Genomic DNA, 15,831 nt, shown 5'->3' on the forward strand with positions numbered 1-15,831 from the left:
GTCCTCTCCATTCCCAACAATTAAGATTTTGTTTAAAGTGCATGTACTCTTCCTGTACTTAGATGGCAATTGTTTCTGATCTTTGCTCATGCTAGATGTACTTTAAATTGCTGTCGGTTCTGTGGGCAAGTTCAAAAATGTCACTGGCTGAGAAATTTACCATAATTGCCACCTGGTGTTTTCTTCAACTATAAGGTACGGTATTCATAGTACCCATGGGTAGCCTCATTCCCTATTTGTAGCCTTGCTAATCTGATCTGGTCTGCAGAATCTTGACCTCAAACAGGTGTTATCTTGGAATGACTGAATACAGCCATAGCATATTTAAGTACATGTAAATACCACTACAGAGCCATGTGATTATTTTAATAACGGAAGTGGAAACAAAACTTAGAAGGAATCTCTTAACTAGTGGTGTTAATTGATAATGGAATATGGTACTGCACTTGTACACAAGTAAAATCAGTCATCAGGTAAGTGAACAGTACAGATTTACAATCATGAAGACATCTGTCTGCCTGTCTCTCAATGTGGCATACAGCTTATTTGATCATTAGTTGCAAGAAGAGAATTGTGATGGAATATGTCTTTGTCATGGTTATTCATCTTCTAACTTGTAAATTCTAACACACATATATGTAATTAAATTTAAACAATGTATATTACAAACAACATACATTACTGGTACATGCTGCTTTAGCGCAATTACATCTGATCTGGTAATTTTTAATTACTATGATCATGTAATCGGTTAAAATACTGTGGGATTCTATATTTGTTCATACATGATCTCTTCCCCAAAATTAAATATTTTTGCACATTATTTTTCGTACTCATGGAGAATTATGTTCGATACAAAAAATATGATAAAGCGATTTGGATTACATAATCCATATACAAGTTGATTCGGAGTATAAGAGGAAGCTAAGATTTTCTGGTCAAAAAGTATTGTGTTATAGGCCAGCAAATACTGTAGAATGTGAAGCAAATTTTTATTTGCCTTTCAAAGCTAATAGTTTTCTCTGGTTATTCAACAGTGCCTTGTATGTGGATGAACTCGACAATTGCAATAGTGAGGAAAATTATAATTGTGAGGAGATTAAAGAAAAGATCTTGATTTTGTGATCTGACTGTTTATACATGCTTGCTTGTGTAATGTCACCCAATACCTATTCAGTATGAGACAAGACTTTATACTTGTAGATTACAAGATTGTTTCTTAACTTTGGGATATGATTTTGGTACGTGTAGATTTACAAGATTGTTTTAAAACTTTGGGATATGATTTGGGTACTTGTAGATTTACAAGATCGTTTCAGAACTTTGGGATATGATTTGGGTACTTGTAGATTTACAAGATCGTTTAAACTTTCATCACCAAATAAAGAAACTTTTGGTGAGGTTGGAAACGTTTGCATATATATATAACTATGAAAATGTGTAGCGATTTCGTATTTTGTGTAATGTCATGCAACTTCTGCACCTTTCAGGATAGAGACTTCATGGGTGGGGGTGGGGCTCTTATTTATAATGGGAAGTTAATGATAACTGAGAAAAGTCTGGGAATAATGCTGTTTTGCTGGAGACTTCTGGTCTAGTACTAAATTTTATCTCTTGTTGCAGAATGATCACTTCAATTTAGTGAAGACATGGAAAGATGGAGCTTACATATTCGTTCTGTTCATACAAGCATCAGATGATTTTGAGGCTCATGGTAAATACAATTTATACTTTTGCTTTTTACTCATTTTCTGGATGACAAGTTCTAGTTTAGATCAACAATAGTTAACACCTACCTTGCACTAATGCACACTAGTAGCACCCTGAAATATCAATGGGAAGATAATAGAACTGTATGCTTTGAAGTAATGCAAGTGGCAAAGAGAGTAGCAATAAATGGTTATGAGGAAACTATGAAAAGGTCGCATTTACAAATTGCTTGCCTAATGCAAACAATACAATAGGGGTTGTGGATTTTGTGGGTTTAATGCCATTTTTAAGCATGTAATACATGGTGGCCATTATGTCTGGTTGAGGAAGATACACTGACCCACAGGAAGCTGCTTGCAGACTTTCTCAGATATCTACGTTGGCTGAGCCTGAGACTAGAATCCACAGAGACAGGTGAGATGTCAGTGATCTGCAAAGGCAAGTGCTTTAGACCACTTGTTCTCTCAGGTCCTCATAATATGGTACAGTAAAAGGGCCAAAATTCAGTTATGCTTCTAACTAATTGCTTTTTTGAAGTTAGATTTGCATTTTGAGAAATAATTTTGCATGAAGCAAGATTTACTACAGTTTGTGAAATTTCCAACATGTATACAATCATTTTTCATCAAGTACAACTTCTATTTTTAATGATTAATGTAGCCAGAAGCAGTATTAATCTTTGTTTCCTTATTCTGCAATAATCATAATTGCATGCCATGAAGTACTGAAAAATCAGAATCTAATGAAGATACCTTAAGTTTAAATTCTTATTGCATGCATTGTTGTAATCTAACAAAGCAAAATACAGTTTCAAAGTAGAATTTAGTAAACAGTATAAATGAATTTTGACTGTTTTACCATTCCTGAAAATAGAATACATATCATTATTCAGTTGGATCTAACAGTATGTCATAACAACAAAAGACCAAGTAGAAATGGGTACATGGAACTAAATGACTTTAGAATATTTCACTGTAATTTTATAATGTTCTTAAATAGGATTAAACCATCAGATCCCTTCATTCAACCCATACATTGGTTCCTCACTATAAAATGTTTTTGCATGTCTGTCATTAACCCCATGCGGGACATTGGGATTAGTCCACCTTTATAATTGTAAAGTCATACATGTGTAGCGTCCTTGAACTCCTGCAACACTGTTAAAGCTAGACACATAAAGTTTGTGTCTGTGATAGTCCTGTGGGTGTACACTGTGCCAAAACTTATGTAATTTGATTATGTCCCTCAGAGTCTATAGTCATGATTTTACATAAATGTGACATTAACCCAACTTGTACATCTCACATGTCAGAAAGTTGGTATATATGTTCAGTGACCCAGATGCCAACACATAGGAAATGGGACACCTGTATGGTACCCTGTAATCTTTTGCTACCCTCCATAAATTGGAAATTATTAAATTCCACTTTCTGTAATAATCACATATACACTCATTGGCGACGAAAAGACAAATGTATATACCCAAAAGACATTGGCCTCACAATCCATCATTAACCCCAAAAAGTAACTGAGTCACTGAATCTTAGCTTAAAATGAGTTGAGATCCCCAGTCAATAATGATACACATGCTTACTAGGCATGAAAGGACAAATGCACATACCCATCTGACATTTGTCCCAAGGACAGTCCTTACTCATTGGGACCTCCCAAGAAGCTCAAACTTTGGGTTGAAATTTAAAGTGTGGAAGCATGGACATACATGTTTTACAAACAGAGACTTTTAGTTATTATATATGGCTAGGGCTTTAGAAATGTATGAAATTGTGAACAACGATTAGAGGGTTTGTTCTTTTGTTGATAATTATTTAAAATAAACAACAGAAACACATAAAATCGGTGACCAGCTACACATTGTTGCTTCTTCGGTCAGAATTAAGAATTTTTTTTGTCATTAAACATCCTTGGTTTCTAAGAGCTTAACGTTGTGGCAAATGATGTGATGTCATGGCAAGAATTATTATGAAACATTCTGGTTACAATTTTATATAATGTCATAAATTTATAAATAGCATGAAAAAATTACAAGATTGAAAAAACTGGATCATTAAGATACCTATATCTCGATTGAAAGCTATAGCAGGAGAACATAGAAAGAAATAGAGACAAACAGTTCTATTTCCCTTTAAATATCTATAATCTTTTAAATTTGAATTTATCCATTGATGGAGATTATAAATGATCTTAGAATTAGAACTTTTTTGATAATTCTTACAGTATCCAAACAGTGAACTCGGTATGTTTCCATTGATAGACATTCCATTTCAGAATTAGTGTTGAATTATGTCCCATTTGTTGATGAAATTCTTAAAATTTTCACTTCCTGATGCTAAGTCATATGTGACATAGCATCAGATCATTACAAGTCCAGCATAGATTTTGTTTTCAAAAATCTTTGGGATAATTGCACAATCTATCTGTCTTGATTATGAGGTCAGACACGCATTAGGAGATAGCAACTTGTTGTTTAACGTTGTGGTGGTGTGACATAGTCCTGAAGACACATTTTTAGTTTGCTGCATTTCCTTTGAAAATATTTGTGTTTCTTTTCAGTCACAGTGCGAATGATTGGTCCTTATGGATACAGCTCAGCACGGGAATGGCCATTACTTGTAGTATGTATCAATACATTATTTACTGCAGGAATTGAATTTCAGACTGCAGTGTATTGCTATTTTGTATTGAATGATGGATTGCATTATACAGCTTTGTTTGCTGAGATCCTATAACCAGCAAATAGCATCTGGTCTGTCTGTGTCTTTGAAAAGGGAGTGATACTACTAATAGAAATGGTGGTTAATTTCCAGTTATAAACTAAATGTCATGAAATTATAAACTCTACTTGAAAAATCAAACAAAAACTACAGTAGTACTTTTGAGACTAAAATCCAAGGAACCTAGTAATAGTTCTGGTTGGGGGATGGGTTTGTTTACTGAGCTTTATAGATATCTCCATAAATGAAATGCAAGCTGTTATGTCCCCTTAGTTATAATGTGTATATTGATTAATGCCTAGTTTACTTATTATGAATATATTGATATTATTTTTATTGGTATTTATGCTGTAAGTGTTTACACTCATTATGTTCGACATGGGCATTTGTACTTTTATATAAATTTATTTGATAAAATGTCACTATCCACTAAATATGATGGAACAAGTTTGGAAGTAATTTGGTTGAGAATATTTTATTTTGTATAGTGTTGGATATTGTCAGATCGGCAATTAAACACTATGTCAATTGATCTGCATACAAACAAATGCTGCCAGACCTTTCTTTTTACTTCATGTATGGCTAAATGTGTACAGAATAATCCTTACCTAAATTATAGGAGGAAAAATTTAGGACCTGAAAAACATTTTTTGTTTCAAGAGGATTTCAGCTAATGAACTTTTGGCCTTGAGATGTATCACTATATATTCCAAACTCATTATGGACCCTTGTCAGTGGGATGCAGACATGTCATCAGACATTTATTTGAGGGTCAGCTGTTAATTAACAAGCTTTGGTGATCCATTTATAAGTATGATGAAAGCTGTAAATAATAAAGAGGGACAGAAGCTGAGGCACTATGTTGGCAAATGGGTAGCATGGTGCCAGAAAAGGTCCCCACAAGGGCAAATGGGCAGCATGGTACTAAGGAAAAGGTCCTCACAAAGGCAAATGGGCAGCATGGTACTAAGGAAAAGGTTCCCACAGGGGCTTGATACTTGAAAGATGGCATCATGGCATGAAAGGAAAGGGCACAGCACCATCCTAAAAGTGGATTGGAAATAACAGTAATGGAAGAGAGACGATATATAGTAAGATATGAAAAAGAATATTGTGGTCTTCTTTTGTCATTTATATTATGTGTAACAGGACATGTTTATTCCTATTCCAGTTAAGGCACAAGTTTGATTGTTATTTGGATTTGGATAGAGATGGTCAATTGCAAATGATGGAGTCAATTCAAACAACTCATGGGGCTGGCTTTTCTGTTACTTCTGAAGGTGTCAAATTGCAGATAACAATTATATGAACTTTAATTTAAGCCATACATTGTAACATTATAAGTGAAAATTACTTTGGACAATAAATATAATCAGGAAAGAAAATGAGAAACAAGGTCAGTATCGCATCCCATAAGAAAATCTGTTGCCAGCCTATGTCAAAATTGAATAAATATATAGGCATAGGGAAAATGGTCAGTAACGACCCATCCAAATAAGAAAGTAACAATTCAAAAGAAAATCAAAACCACCTTCCCCATTTTTATTAGTAGAGCCTAACACTATCAAAAGAAAGATGAAATTATCCTATACCCTTGGCAATGGCTGCTTGGGCAGAGTAAGACCTTCAGCAAGCAAGTTGACTAAACTGACCACTGGTGTGGTTTTATACCCATCTGCAGCATTAGAATTGTCCCATCTCTGGCACAAGCCAGTCAGAAAGTAACATATAGGACACAAGGAAATTTCAAATAAAAAGAAAGTAGAGCTTTTGATGTGGCAAATGGAAAAGCAAAGATCGATCCTGTATAGCAGATGGTTTTTGAAAATTAGACTTTGTAATGTAATTGTAAAGACGAATACATGAAAACCAGTGAGAGATGACTTTGTAAGTTTCATTATGTGGATTGAGAGGTTATTACTACTAAATCTGTAACAAGAAAACTTTGCTTATCTTAATACACCCATAAATTGGACCAGTTGACTAAGCGTTTCTGGTTAACCATGATTATATAATCTATCTGATACTGGGTACATAGGGTGTAAATTATTTTATTATATCAAGATTTCCACCTTCTTATTTTTCAGTTTTATGGACTTATGGGCCTTGTTTACATTATATATGGACTTGTGTGGTTAATTTTACTAGCATGTAACTGGCGAGACTTGCTGAGGGTGCAGTTTTGGATAGGAGGAGTTATTTTTCTTGGTATGTACATTGTTTTTCCTCTCCTTTAGTCTGAAAGTTGTTGAACTACGCTTAAATAGTCAATCCTGTCCCACTTGGTTCTTGATGCAGTGCATGCAGTTAGGTAATTTAAGCTGTAATGTGACATCAGAATCTCACCTTTTTGCAGGTATTGAAAGAAAAAAAAATAATGTCAATGATAATGTCAGAATAACATTATCCACTGCTTCTTGAGACAAGACATTTGCAAAACACTGATCAGATTTCAAGCCACAGGCTTTGCCTAAGGATCACTGTTATTCATCTTGTTCTGGCAAACCTTAAATTCAGAAAAATTTTATGAGCTTTAATTTGTGCCGCAGCATGTGCTGTGTTTAGTTCTACTCATGTTATAAACCAGGACACCTTAAGGGATGGACTGTTATCCATTGTCTGTCCATCATCCATCCATCCCACCACCCACCCACTCACTCAGGTTGTACTGCTCCTCCTGATCTACTTGGAGGAATGTTATGAAACTTTACATACACATTTATCCCATGGTCTAGTTGATCCTGCAAAAAATGGGTCTGCTTGGACATCCAGTATTGCATCAGATTCTACTGTGACTATATTGAAAATCTTGTTATCGCTATTCCGCTTGAAATGATGGTCATGTCAACATGGGGTTTTCATTGAAAGACTCCTTCTTATGTATAGTTGGTTCTAAATAAAAATGGTGCCAAACTGATGTCCAATATGGCTGCCACAGGAGCTATCTTGAAAATCTTGTTATGGTTACTCTTCTTGAACAAAAAAAGATTTGTACTGTTATTGGGTTTTCACCAGAATTTTAATGATGTCTGGTTGGTCTTAAGTGAAAATGCTTCACATCCAGTGCCCAATATATCCATCTTTTAAACTTCTTGTTACTATGTGTATGCAGAAAGTCATTTTGGAATGGGGTTTGCAGAAGATATCTTAAACTGTGTATTTTTGGTCTAAAATGAAGATAATGATAATACTGACTCTCAGTATGGCCACCATGGTGGTTATCTGTAAAATATTGTCTCTATTCCATCCAAATGGAGGGCTTTATCAACACAGAGCTTTCACCACTTGACTTTTTATGATACCTAGTTGGTAAAAATAGTGCCAATTGTACATTCAATATGGTTGTCATCACAGCCACCTTGAAAAATCCAGTTGATGACTGGATTTTCATATTGATAGCAGTTAAATGGAAGGAATTGTCTTGTCTTCAGTTAATGGAAATTCATTTCGGACAATAGTGCATCAGTTGTTTTGAGGGATTCTTGTTTAGAGAATAAAAATCAGCTTTTCCAGTAAATGTCAAAATGGCAGCAGAAGCAACTTTAAGTGTTAAGGTACTGTTTGAACAGTTTTGAAAAGTTGTATAACTTCAACATCAAGGTCTGTATTTAACTGCAACTTTTGGTGCATTATTACTATGTGTCTGAAGAACATACCATGAATTATTATACAATTTCTACTCAAGAAAACCCCAGATATTGACCATCATTTTCCATCAGTCAGAAAATAATAATCTCATTTTGCAAACCCTTATCACCATCATCTCAGGCAAAGTTGGAACTATTCTTTCCTCCTTCCTTCCTTCACCAACCAAACAAGCATGGACATCTGCACTGTACCCTCACTTCACCTGCACAAGAATATGAGTAACATTCCCTTGAACAAACTTGCATCACTAAGTTTTCCAACAATTGCCCAATCCCTTTGTAAGCAACTCTCAACATAATTCTGTCATTCATATGCCAAGTCCCCATCGTGGCCTCTCAAACCGCTTTTTAACCTATTGTCAGGAGAGAGAAATTCTCCCTGTCATTCAGCTTTAAAATGTGATGCAAATATGAGCTCTGCACAATAACTGTAAATCACATATATGATTCTGCTTTGTTTCATGCACTTCATTAATGAACTCTGATATTAATGCGCATATCAACTGATCATTGTGCAATTTGGTTCATGCTTTAGGATGAAGTTCATATTAAAAACATTTAAATGTTAAGCAGTTTCTATTTTTTTTAAGTCAACCATCAGGGCTGAGCAAATTTTTTTTAACCACTAGTCCAGGACAAAGTGGTTTCAGAAAATTCACTAGTCCCACCTTTCTCTTCACTAGTCCCACCTTACTCGTCACTAGTCCCACCTTATTTTTCACTGGTCCCAAAATGGTAATCACTTGCCGAGATTTGATGAGACGTATGTGCTTAATCCATAGAAAAAACAAACAAAATGATATACAACATAATTATTTCTTAAAAGAATATAGTTTTTCAAAAACATTGATTGTTATACATTTGGCTTCTTCAGGTTCATGTACATATGTTTTAGCTGATGGATTTGAAAATATGACCATGTATATGTCTGCCACCTGCACCAGCACTAAGCCAGCAGTTGATAGCTGTGTCTGGGTTAAAGTCTTCAAGCTCTGGACCATTTGCAGAAATGTTCATTAGCATTTGTAAACTCTTTTGGTTTAAGGAATTCCTTAAAGAAGTCTTGATTAAGTTCAGTGAACTATATCCTCGTTCACACTCAGAAATAGCTACTGCACACTCAGTATCCATCTTACGTTTTATCCCTCCATTTTCAAACAAATTTACCTTTGCCAAATCGCCGTTATTACTTTATTTGCGAAAATAATTTAGCAATCTCATTTTATCCACAGAGTAACTATCAGCTTGCTTGACAACTACTTCTAAAGTGATCATAACATCAATTTTCTCTTTTAAACACAAACTGAACCAGCTAATTAATTAGCATAATTGTTTCGCTTGAAACACAATATCGCACGTGGAAGTTAATCATCTGTATAATCAATTTTAATTAAAGAATCATTACTGTCTTTTAATCAGTTCATAAAGGAAACCAACACTGATGTCGGTAAAGTACCTTTCATTAATTTAATTACACTGATTCGCTGGATTAAAATCATAGTGAGCTGCTTGTTATGATCTAGATTGAGTAAACTCATTGCAAAAAAAACGCTTACAACACTGCTAATTGATCATACTGGCTTTCTTTTGTTTGTCATGTTTTGATTTGCCAATAATTTGGTCGCTTAGCCCTATATGGAGTCAAGCAGTAAAAGGATGTATATGTATACACGAAGAGGGGTAGAATAAAGTATTTAGTATGCGCAGAGGGCATGATTGGCCAAATAAAGGCAGATATAGTGATTAAAGCACGAAAATAAGGACTAGCCAGACTTTTTTAAAAAGCACTTGTCCCGGACTAGTGACTTGGAAAATTTTACTTGTCCGACTTCAAAAATGACTAGTCTGGGACGTTGGGCTATGGGATTTGCTCAGTCCTGATCATGGTAATTTTTTTTAATTATCTGAAAATTTATAGATAACAATAATATTATTGTAGTGATTTTGATATTGTTTGCTAGATCATGTCTTGTTGTCATAAGGACATCCAGATCATGACTTGACGCTGCACATCTCATAATGATCCTTTGACACTTAAACTGATGTATGTGTGTCAGAGTGTTTAATGAAATTTGCCTTCATTTTTGTCTTTAGGCCTCTTTATCATGTTAAAGGAGGAATCCATGTCTCCAGCAGCCTTACAATACTTTGTCATGCATTTTCAGTGGCACTCTCTGTGAAGCTTCTCCACCTCTACCGAGATGCCACTTTGGAGTCTTCCAAGATTTTGCTTAATGCAGAGACACTCCTTGGAGGTCTAATCCCCTCTGTAGCATCCCAAGACTTTAGGGACCAACAGCATCACTCCCTGGCCATAGCTCATGCCAGACTATCCAGGCAAGAAGCACGCTCTCCATAATCAGTCAAGTTGACCTACCAGGTATTTTTAAACATGGTCACTTTCAAAAGCTCCAAAAGCATAATTAGTTCTAAACTTCCTCTTGCACACCTTTTTCTAGATGAGGCAGTCATAGAGGCCAAGGGAGAAAGTCTTCAGCATCCTCACCTTTCCCTAATGAGGGAGGAATCACATCTTTTTCTGCATGATCTTCCACTTCCCAGCATCCCAGTAGGTGCCTGACTAGCATCTTGTCAGATGTTTGGTGTGGCATTATTGATGATATGTCCTTTTCACAATGAGGGAGGGTTATCAGCTTCATTTCTGGGAACCTCCTCCCCTTTTGCAGACCCTTTCTTGTTTTCACTGGTACAAAGTGGTTAATCTAATGGAAAAGGTGTACACTCTTCATTGGAAGGGTGCAATTAAAAGGTTAGAAAATGAACAATGTCCTGGGTTCTATTCCCAGATCTTTGTGGTCTTGAAAAGAGCTTGAAATTTTGTAATCATAAATCTTTCCAGCGTAAACAAATGTCTTCAGAAGAACATTTCAAAATGGAATATGGAATATGCTGCCTCAGTCAGGAATGCCATTAGGCCCAATGACTGTGTGGTCTACATAGATTATCAGCATATTTACCTTCACATCCCCATCTTCCAGGAGGTATTTCAGCATTGGGCACTTCTGTTTGGCTTCACCTCTTACTCCATTGCCTTACCAGAGTAATGGGAGTAATAGTGGCTCACTCAAGCTCTTTAGGGGCCTCCATCTTTGAGTATTTTGACCCAACCTTGAGATGTCAGATTCTGTCCTTTCTTTGGGGAGGAGTTTTCCTTATTGGTCAGAGGATATTTCTAGTTTCCCCCTGACAGTATAGTCCAGATTCTCTTTGAGCAAAACTATTTTTTTGTGGACCACTTGAACGTTTTTTGGGTCTTGGCAGATCATTTGACGATCTTTCCTAATGTTGATTGTACTGTTTGCTGACTGTTGGAAACTTTTCTGTGGACCACCTGAATAGATCTTGCACACCATCAGTGCTCTGTGTACCACAGATTGAGAACCCCCATCATAGGGGGTCTTTTGGCCAAGACTTCATTGTCAGTTCACCTTTATGTCTCTGGCCTAGGAACTATGAACACAACTGTTGAATTAGTTCACTTCATTTGCATCCTCTCCAGTTCCTGCTTCTAGCCATTTGGAGATTACAGAAGGATCCAGTGTCTGCTCAGATACTCCCAGGATTTGATTTTTGTTACCACCTGAGTTGGTAGATAGATAAGGACCAGTTTCTAGATGGATTCTTAATTTGCATGCAGCAACCACACTATTATCTGTACCAAAATGCATTCGATTCAGGATGGGGTGCTCACCTGGAGCCAGAGCAACTAGTTATTCAGTGACTTCAGTCTAGGAAGACTCCACCCTTTATATTTGTAGCCAAGAAATGCTGGCAATTTCTAGTCCAGAATGGGTGTGTCAACCTCATAAGGTGTCATTGTATTATTATGGCCTTGAGCGACACATCAGTTATAGTGTACTTCGCACAACAAGGAGGTACACATGCTCCTCTGTGCATGGAAGTCTTAAACCTCCTCCAATGAGCAGTCATGGAGGCGATCACCCTCAGACTACATTCCAGCCATGAGAAATATCCTGATGGTCAGCCTGACCAGACAGGGTCATGTGGTCCTTATGAAATGGTTTCTGCACCAGTCAGTAGCATATTTTTTTCAGCTGTGGGGGAGACCACCTGTTTGCTAAATAACTATACAATGCCAGATCAGAGGGCTAGGTGGTGGATGGCACTTATCAGGTATTTAGAGCTTCAATATCTAGCTCATTAATTCCCTGATGGTACCTTTTATGACACTGTGTTCTTAGCATTATCTAACCCCCTCCCATCAGATAATAAGAGAAGCTTCCTTCAAGAATTTTTCCCTTAAAACAACCTACCTGCTCTACTTAGCTTCAGTGAGGAGAAGAGCTGAAATTTATGCCAATGGAAAAGGGTTTCCAGCTCAAAGGTAGCTACAATTCAGCTTCTCTTATTTGCCCACCTGGTTTTCCAGCTAAGAATCCATTACCTTCAGTAACCTTTGTTCTGTTTGAGATTCCCAGTCTTAGTTGTGTCTATGCTGGGAATGATAAAACTAGGCTCTGTTGCCTAGTTAGGGCCTTAAGGGTTTTTGTTTTAGCTTCCAGTGGAAGGAGAACGAAGTGATGGAGTCATCTTTTTCTCACAGTCAAGGCTTCCTCTGATATATTGGTGGCCACCATTTCTAGGTGGTTTGTCATCACTGTCAAGAGACCTTAACAATTCCTCACTGAGAAGGGTCTTTCTTTCAAGAGAATTAAAGCCCATAAGGTTGGGGGCTATTGCTACACCATGGACCTGCTTTAATCACTCCAGTTTGAATGATGTCATAAGATCCACCTTCAAGAGGTCTCAGTCTGCTTTTTCTTCCTTTATTTGATTTTTGGCACACCAGTGTGAAAGCATTTACTTTTTGGGTCCAGTCATGACAGTACATATGACCAAGTCCATGCTTGCAGTGATGTATTACAGCTATTAAAATATAGCTCTGGTGGAGAGTAAACTAATTTTGTATGTTGCATATGACTAATGCATCAGACTGGTATCATGTTCTATTCTATTCTGGTCATCCAATTAATTATTAGAGGAGGAAATAATTAGCCATGATTGGAGACTTGGTATCATGGAAAAGGGTAGTAATGCAATAAAAGCATGTAACTATTACATACATAAAGTTTTACACTCCCCCCATTTGTGCAGCCGCCTCTCCCCCTACCCCCTTCCCCGAATCTGTCAGATCTGGATATTGGCTTTTGGGGTTTGGTCTGGGTACCAGACTAACTTTACTGGAGTGAGACACTTGAAGCTGATGGTGTTTATTAGGTCAAAAACCAGTATGATCAAGCTTTTGCATTTACATTACAGGATTATCTAGAAATGTCATCCAACAAACAAAAACATGTACAAGGAAAAATGCTCAAACAATGAGTACAGATGTATAAAATGGGATATTAAATTTCTTATAGCCATGGTTATGGGGAAAAACAGGAATAATATGTGTTGTACACGAATAGCTTTAGAGATGACTGCTGCTGCCATATAATAATAAAAAAAACAACAGATTATATTGAGCTGAGTGATCTTGTGGGGAGCCATTGGTGTTCATGGGGTTTGGGACAGCAATTTCTGAACATGAAATAGACATCAAAAAGATCTAACTATACTTAACAAACTTTTTAATCGAATATAATGTTGCCTTTGTTCAGATCACACTCCTGAATCAGATGCATTTTTTATCCAAATTGAAAATAGCAGTACTTGATATTTCATTTCACCTTACTGAAAATTGGTGATGCATATGTGAAGTAAATGACTGCCTTGCTGAGAAGTTCTCTTTAATGTTATTTGGCCAGCAGGAATTGCATGATAGTCTTTAGTACCTGTGCCTGAGGGTGATGGACGATACATTAGCTTTAGAGATGACTGCTGCTGCCATATAATAATAAAAAAAACAACAGATTATATTGAGCTGAGTGATCTTGTGGGGAGCCATTGGTGTTCATGGGGTTTGGGACAGCAATTTCTGAACATGAAATAGACATCAAAAAGATCTAACTATACTTAACAAACTTTTTAATCGAATATAATGTTGCCTTTGTTCAGATCACACTCCTGAATCAGATGCATTTTTTATCCAAATTGAAAATAGCAGTACTTGATATTTCATTTCACCTTACTGAAAATTGGTGATGCATATGTGAAGTAAATGACTGCCTTGCTGAGAAGTTCTCTTTAATGTTATTTGGCCAGCAGGAATTGCATGATAGTCTTTAGTACCTGTGCCTGAGGGTGATGGACGATACATTTCCTCCAATTCTGTAGCATTGTCACTGTCCACAACAAAATCCCCACACACAGTCATTAAGATGTCGGAATCCATTTTCTTGAAAATCTCAACCATTGTCTACAGAAAAGTATTTTTCCACATCAAGCTAAATATCGCTAAGTTGAGGCTGGTAGCAATATTATTAATGAGGTTGGAATGTTATACATTCTGATTGGCTTGTTCTGACATGTCATCTGCCTAGGGTAGTACTGTCATGCCCACTTGGGCTTCTTCTTAGATTAAAACCATTGGTTTTCCTAAAACAGTGTAACTTCTTCCAGTAAAACTTTACCATCATTCTCTATAAGGTTCACAAGGAGAATTAACTTACAATACCTAAATACTGCTATGACTGGTATACCCAAAAATATAAAGAGTAAATATTTTTCTTATGATCAGATTAATATTTAAAACTTTTTCTGATGTTTGCCTGATATATGTGTACTATATTTAATGAGTTAAATTGCAAGGTATGGCAGTATTTTGGAGAGTTACTTTAACATATACCAGTTAAAAGTATCGGCTTTAAAATCCTATAAGTTTTATAATAGGATAAGCGTGTGCCTAACTTCTTATATATAGCAGCTACAGATATATTTACTATTCCTTGTGCTGTAATTATAGGCATGCTGGAGAAAGCAGTCTTCTATGCAGAGTATCAGAGCATCAGCTACACCGGAGAATCAGGTAAGTGGAGTAGAAAGTTCTTTTCCCCTTTTTTGTTAAGTGTGCTAGTTTGGACAACTTTTGTATGCTGATAGAACACCATCACCAGGTAACTATTACTGGAATGATATTACTAATACATGTTGTAGGCAGATCATCAGGTGAAATATGTTAGATAAATTCATTCATATTTTTACTTGATTCATTCTTAAAGCTTCCTTTATTTGTTTTATTTTTTATTTTTTAAAAAGCTTGGTATTTTAGTCACTTTTTGGGGCTGTAGATTTGTGTGATTGTCAAGACAAACTGCATCTCTCATATTTGAAGGTAACACAAGCTACTAAAAAAATCACAAAAGTCAATCATAAAGCAAATTTGTAATGTTTTAGACCTTTAAACATAAAGACTCACCAATTTTGGGCTGAATATCTATGGGCTTATTGTATACCTAATAATACTGTCAACCATTAGCTACCATTTGTCATTGTTTGCCCCTATAATTCCCCTGCATCCCCTTTGGATGTAGGTGTTGGGGACCTCCTGTTCTTAAGAAACTTTCTGGCATAATCTCTGAATATTGGTCTTAATTGAAAACAGTGCCAAGTTGTTATCCAATACGTCCACCATGGTGTCTGATTTGAACCTCTTGTTATCACTGAAGAATGTCAAAGATGGTTTCAACACTCTGCAGTTCAAAGGAAGAAATGTTCTTATCTTGGAATTCCAGGAAAATTCTTTTCAGCTAGCAGAGCATCGATCACTTTGTTGTTGTTGTTGTGGGGTTTAACGCCATTTTTCAGCACGATAGGCTATA

General features: G+C 36.3%; 1 protein-coding gene across 1 annotated transcript in view; it reads left to right on the plus strand.

The window, feature by feature from the left end:
• Positions 1–15,831, plus strand: part of LOC149804475 (Golgi-pH regulating cation channel-like) — a 133,100-nt gene that overhangs the window by 63,354 nt on the left and 53,915 nt on the right. The window contains exons 8-11 of the mRNA XM_089940689.1: positions 1,624–1,714; positions 4,282–4,343; positions 6,530–6,650; positions 14,976–15,038. Of these exons, the coding sequence (XP_089796815.1) occupies positions 1,624–1,714; positions 4,282–4,343; positions 6,530–6,650; positions 14,976–15,038 (337 nt within the window). The remainder of the gene's footprint in view (positions 1–1,623; positions 1,715–4,281; positions 4,344–6,529; positions 6,651–14,975; positions 15,039–15,831) is intronic.

Source organism: Sinohyriopsis cumingii, chromosome 2 (assembly GCF_028554795.1).
Source record: "Sinohyriopsis cumingii isolate HCF-2022 chromosome 2, ASM2855479v2, whole genome shotgun sequence".
NCBI classification, from domain to species: Eukaryota; Metazoa; Mollusca; class Bivalvia; order Unionida; family Unionidae; genus Sinohyriopsis; species Sinohyriopsis cumingii.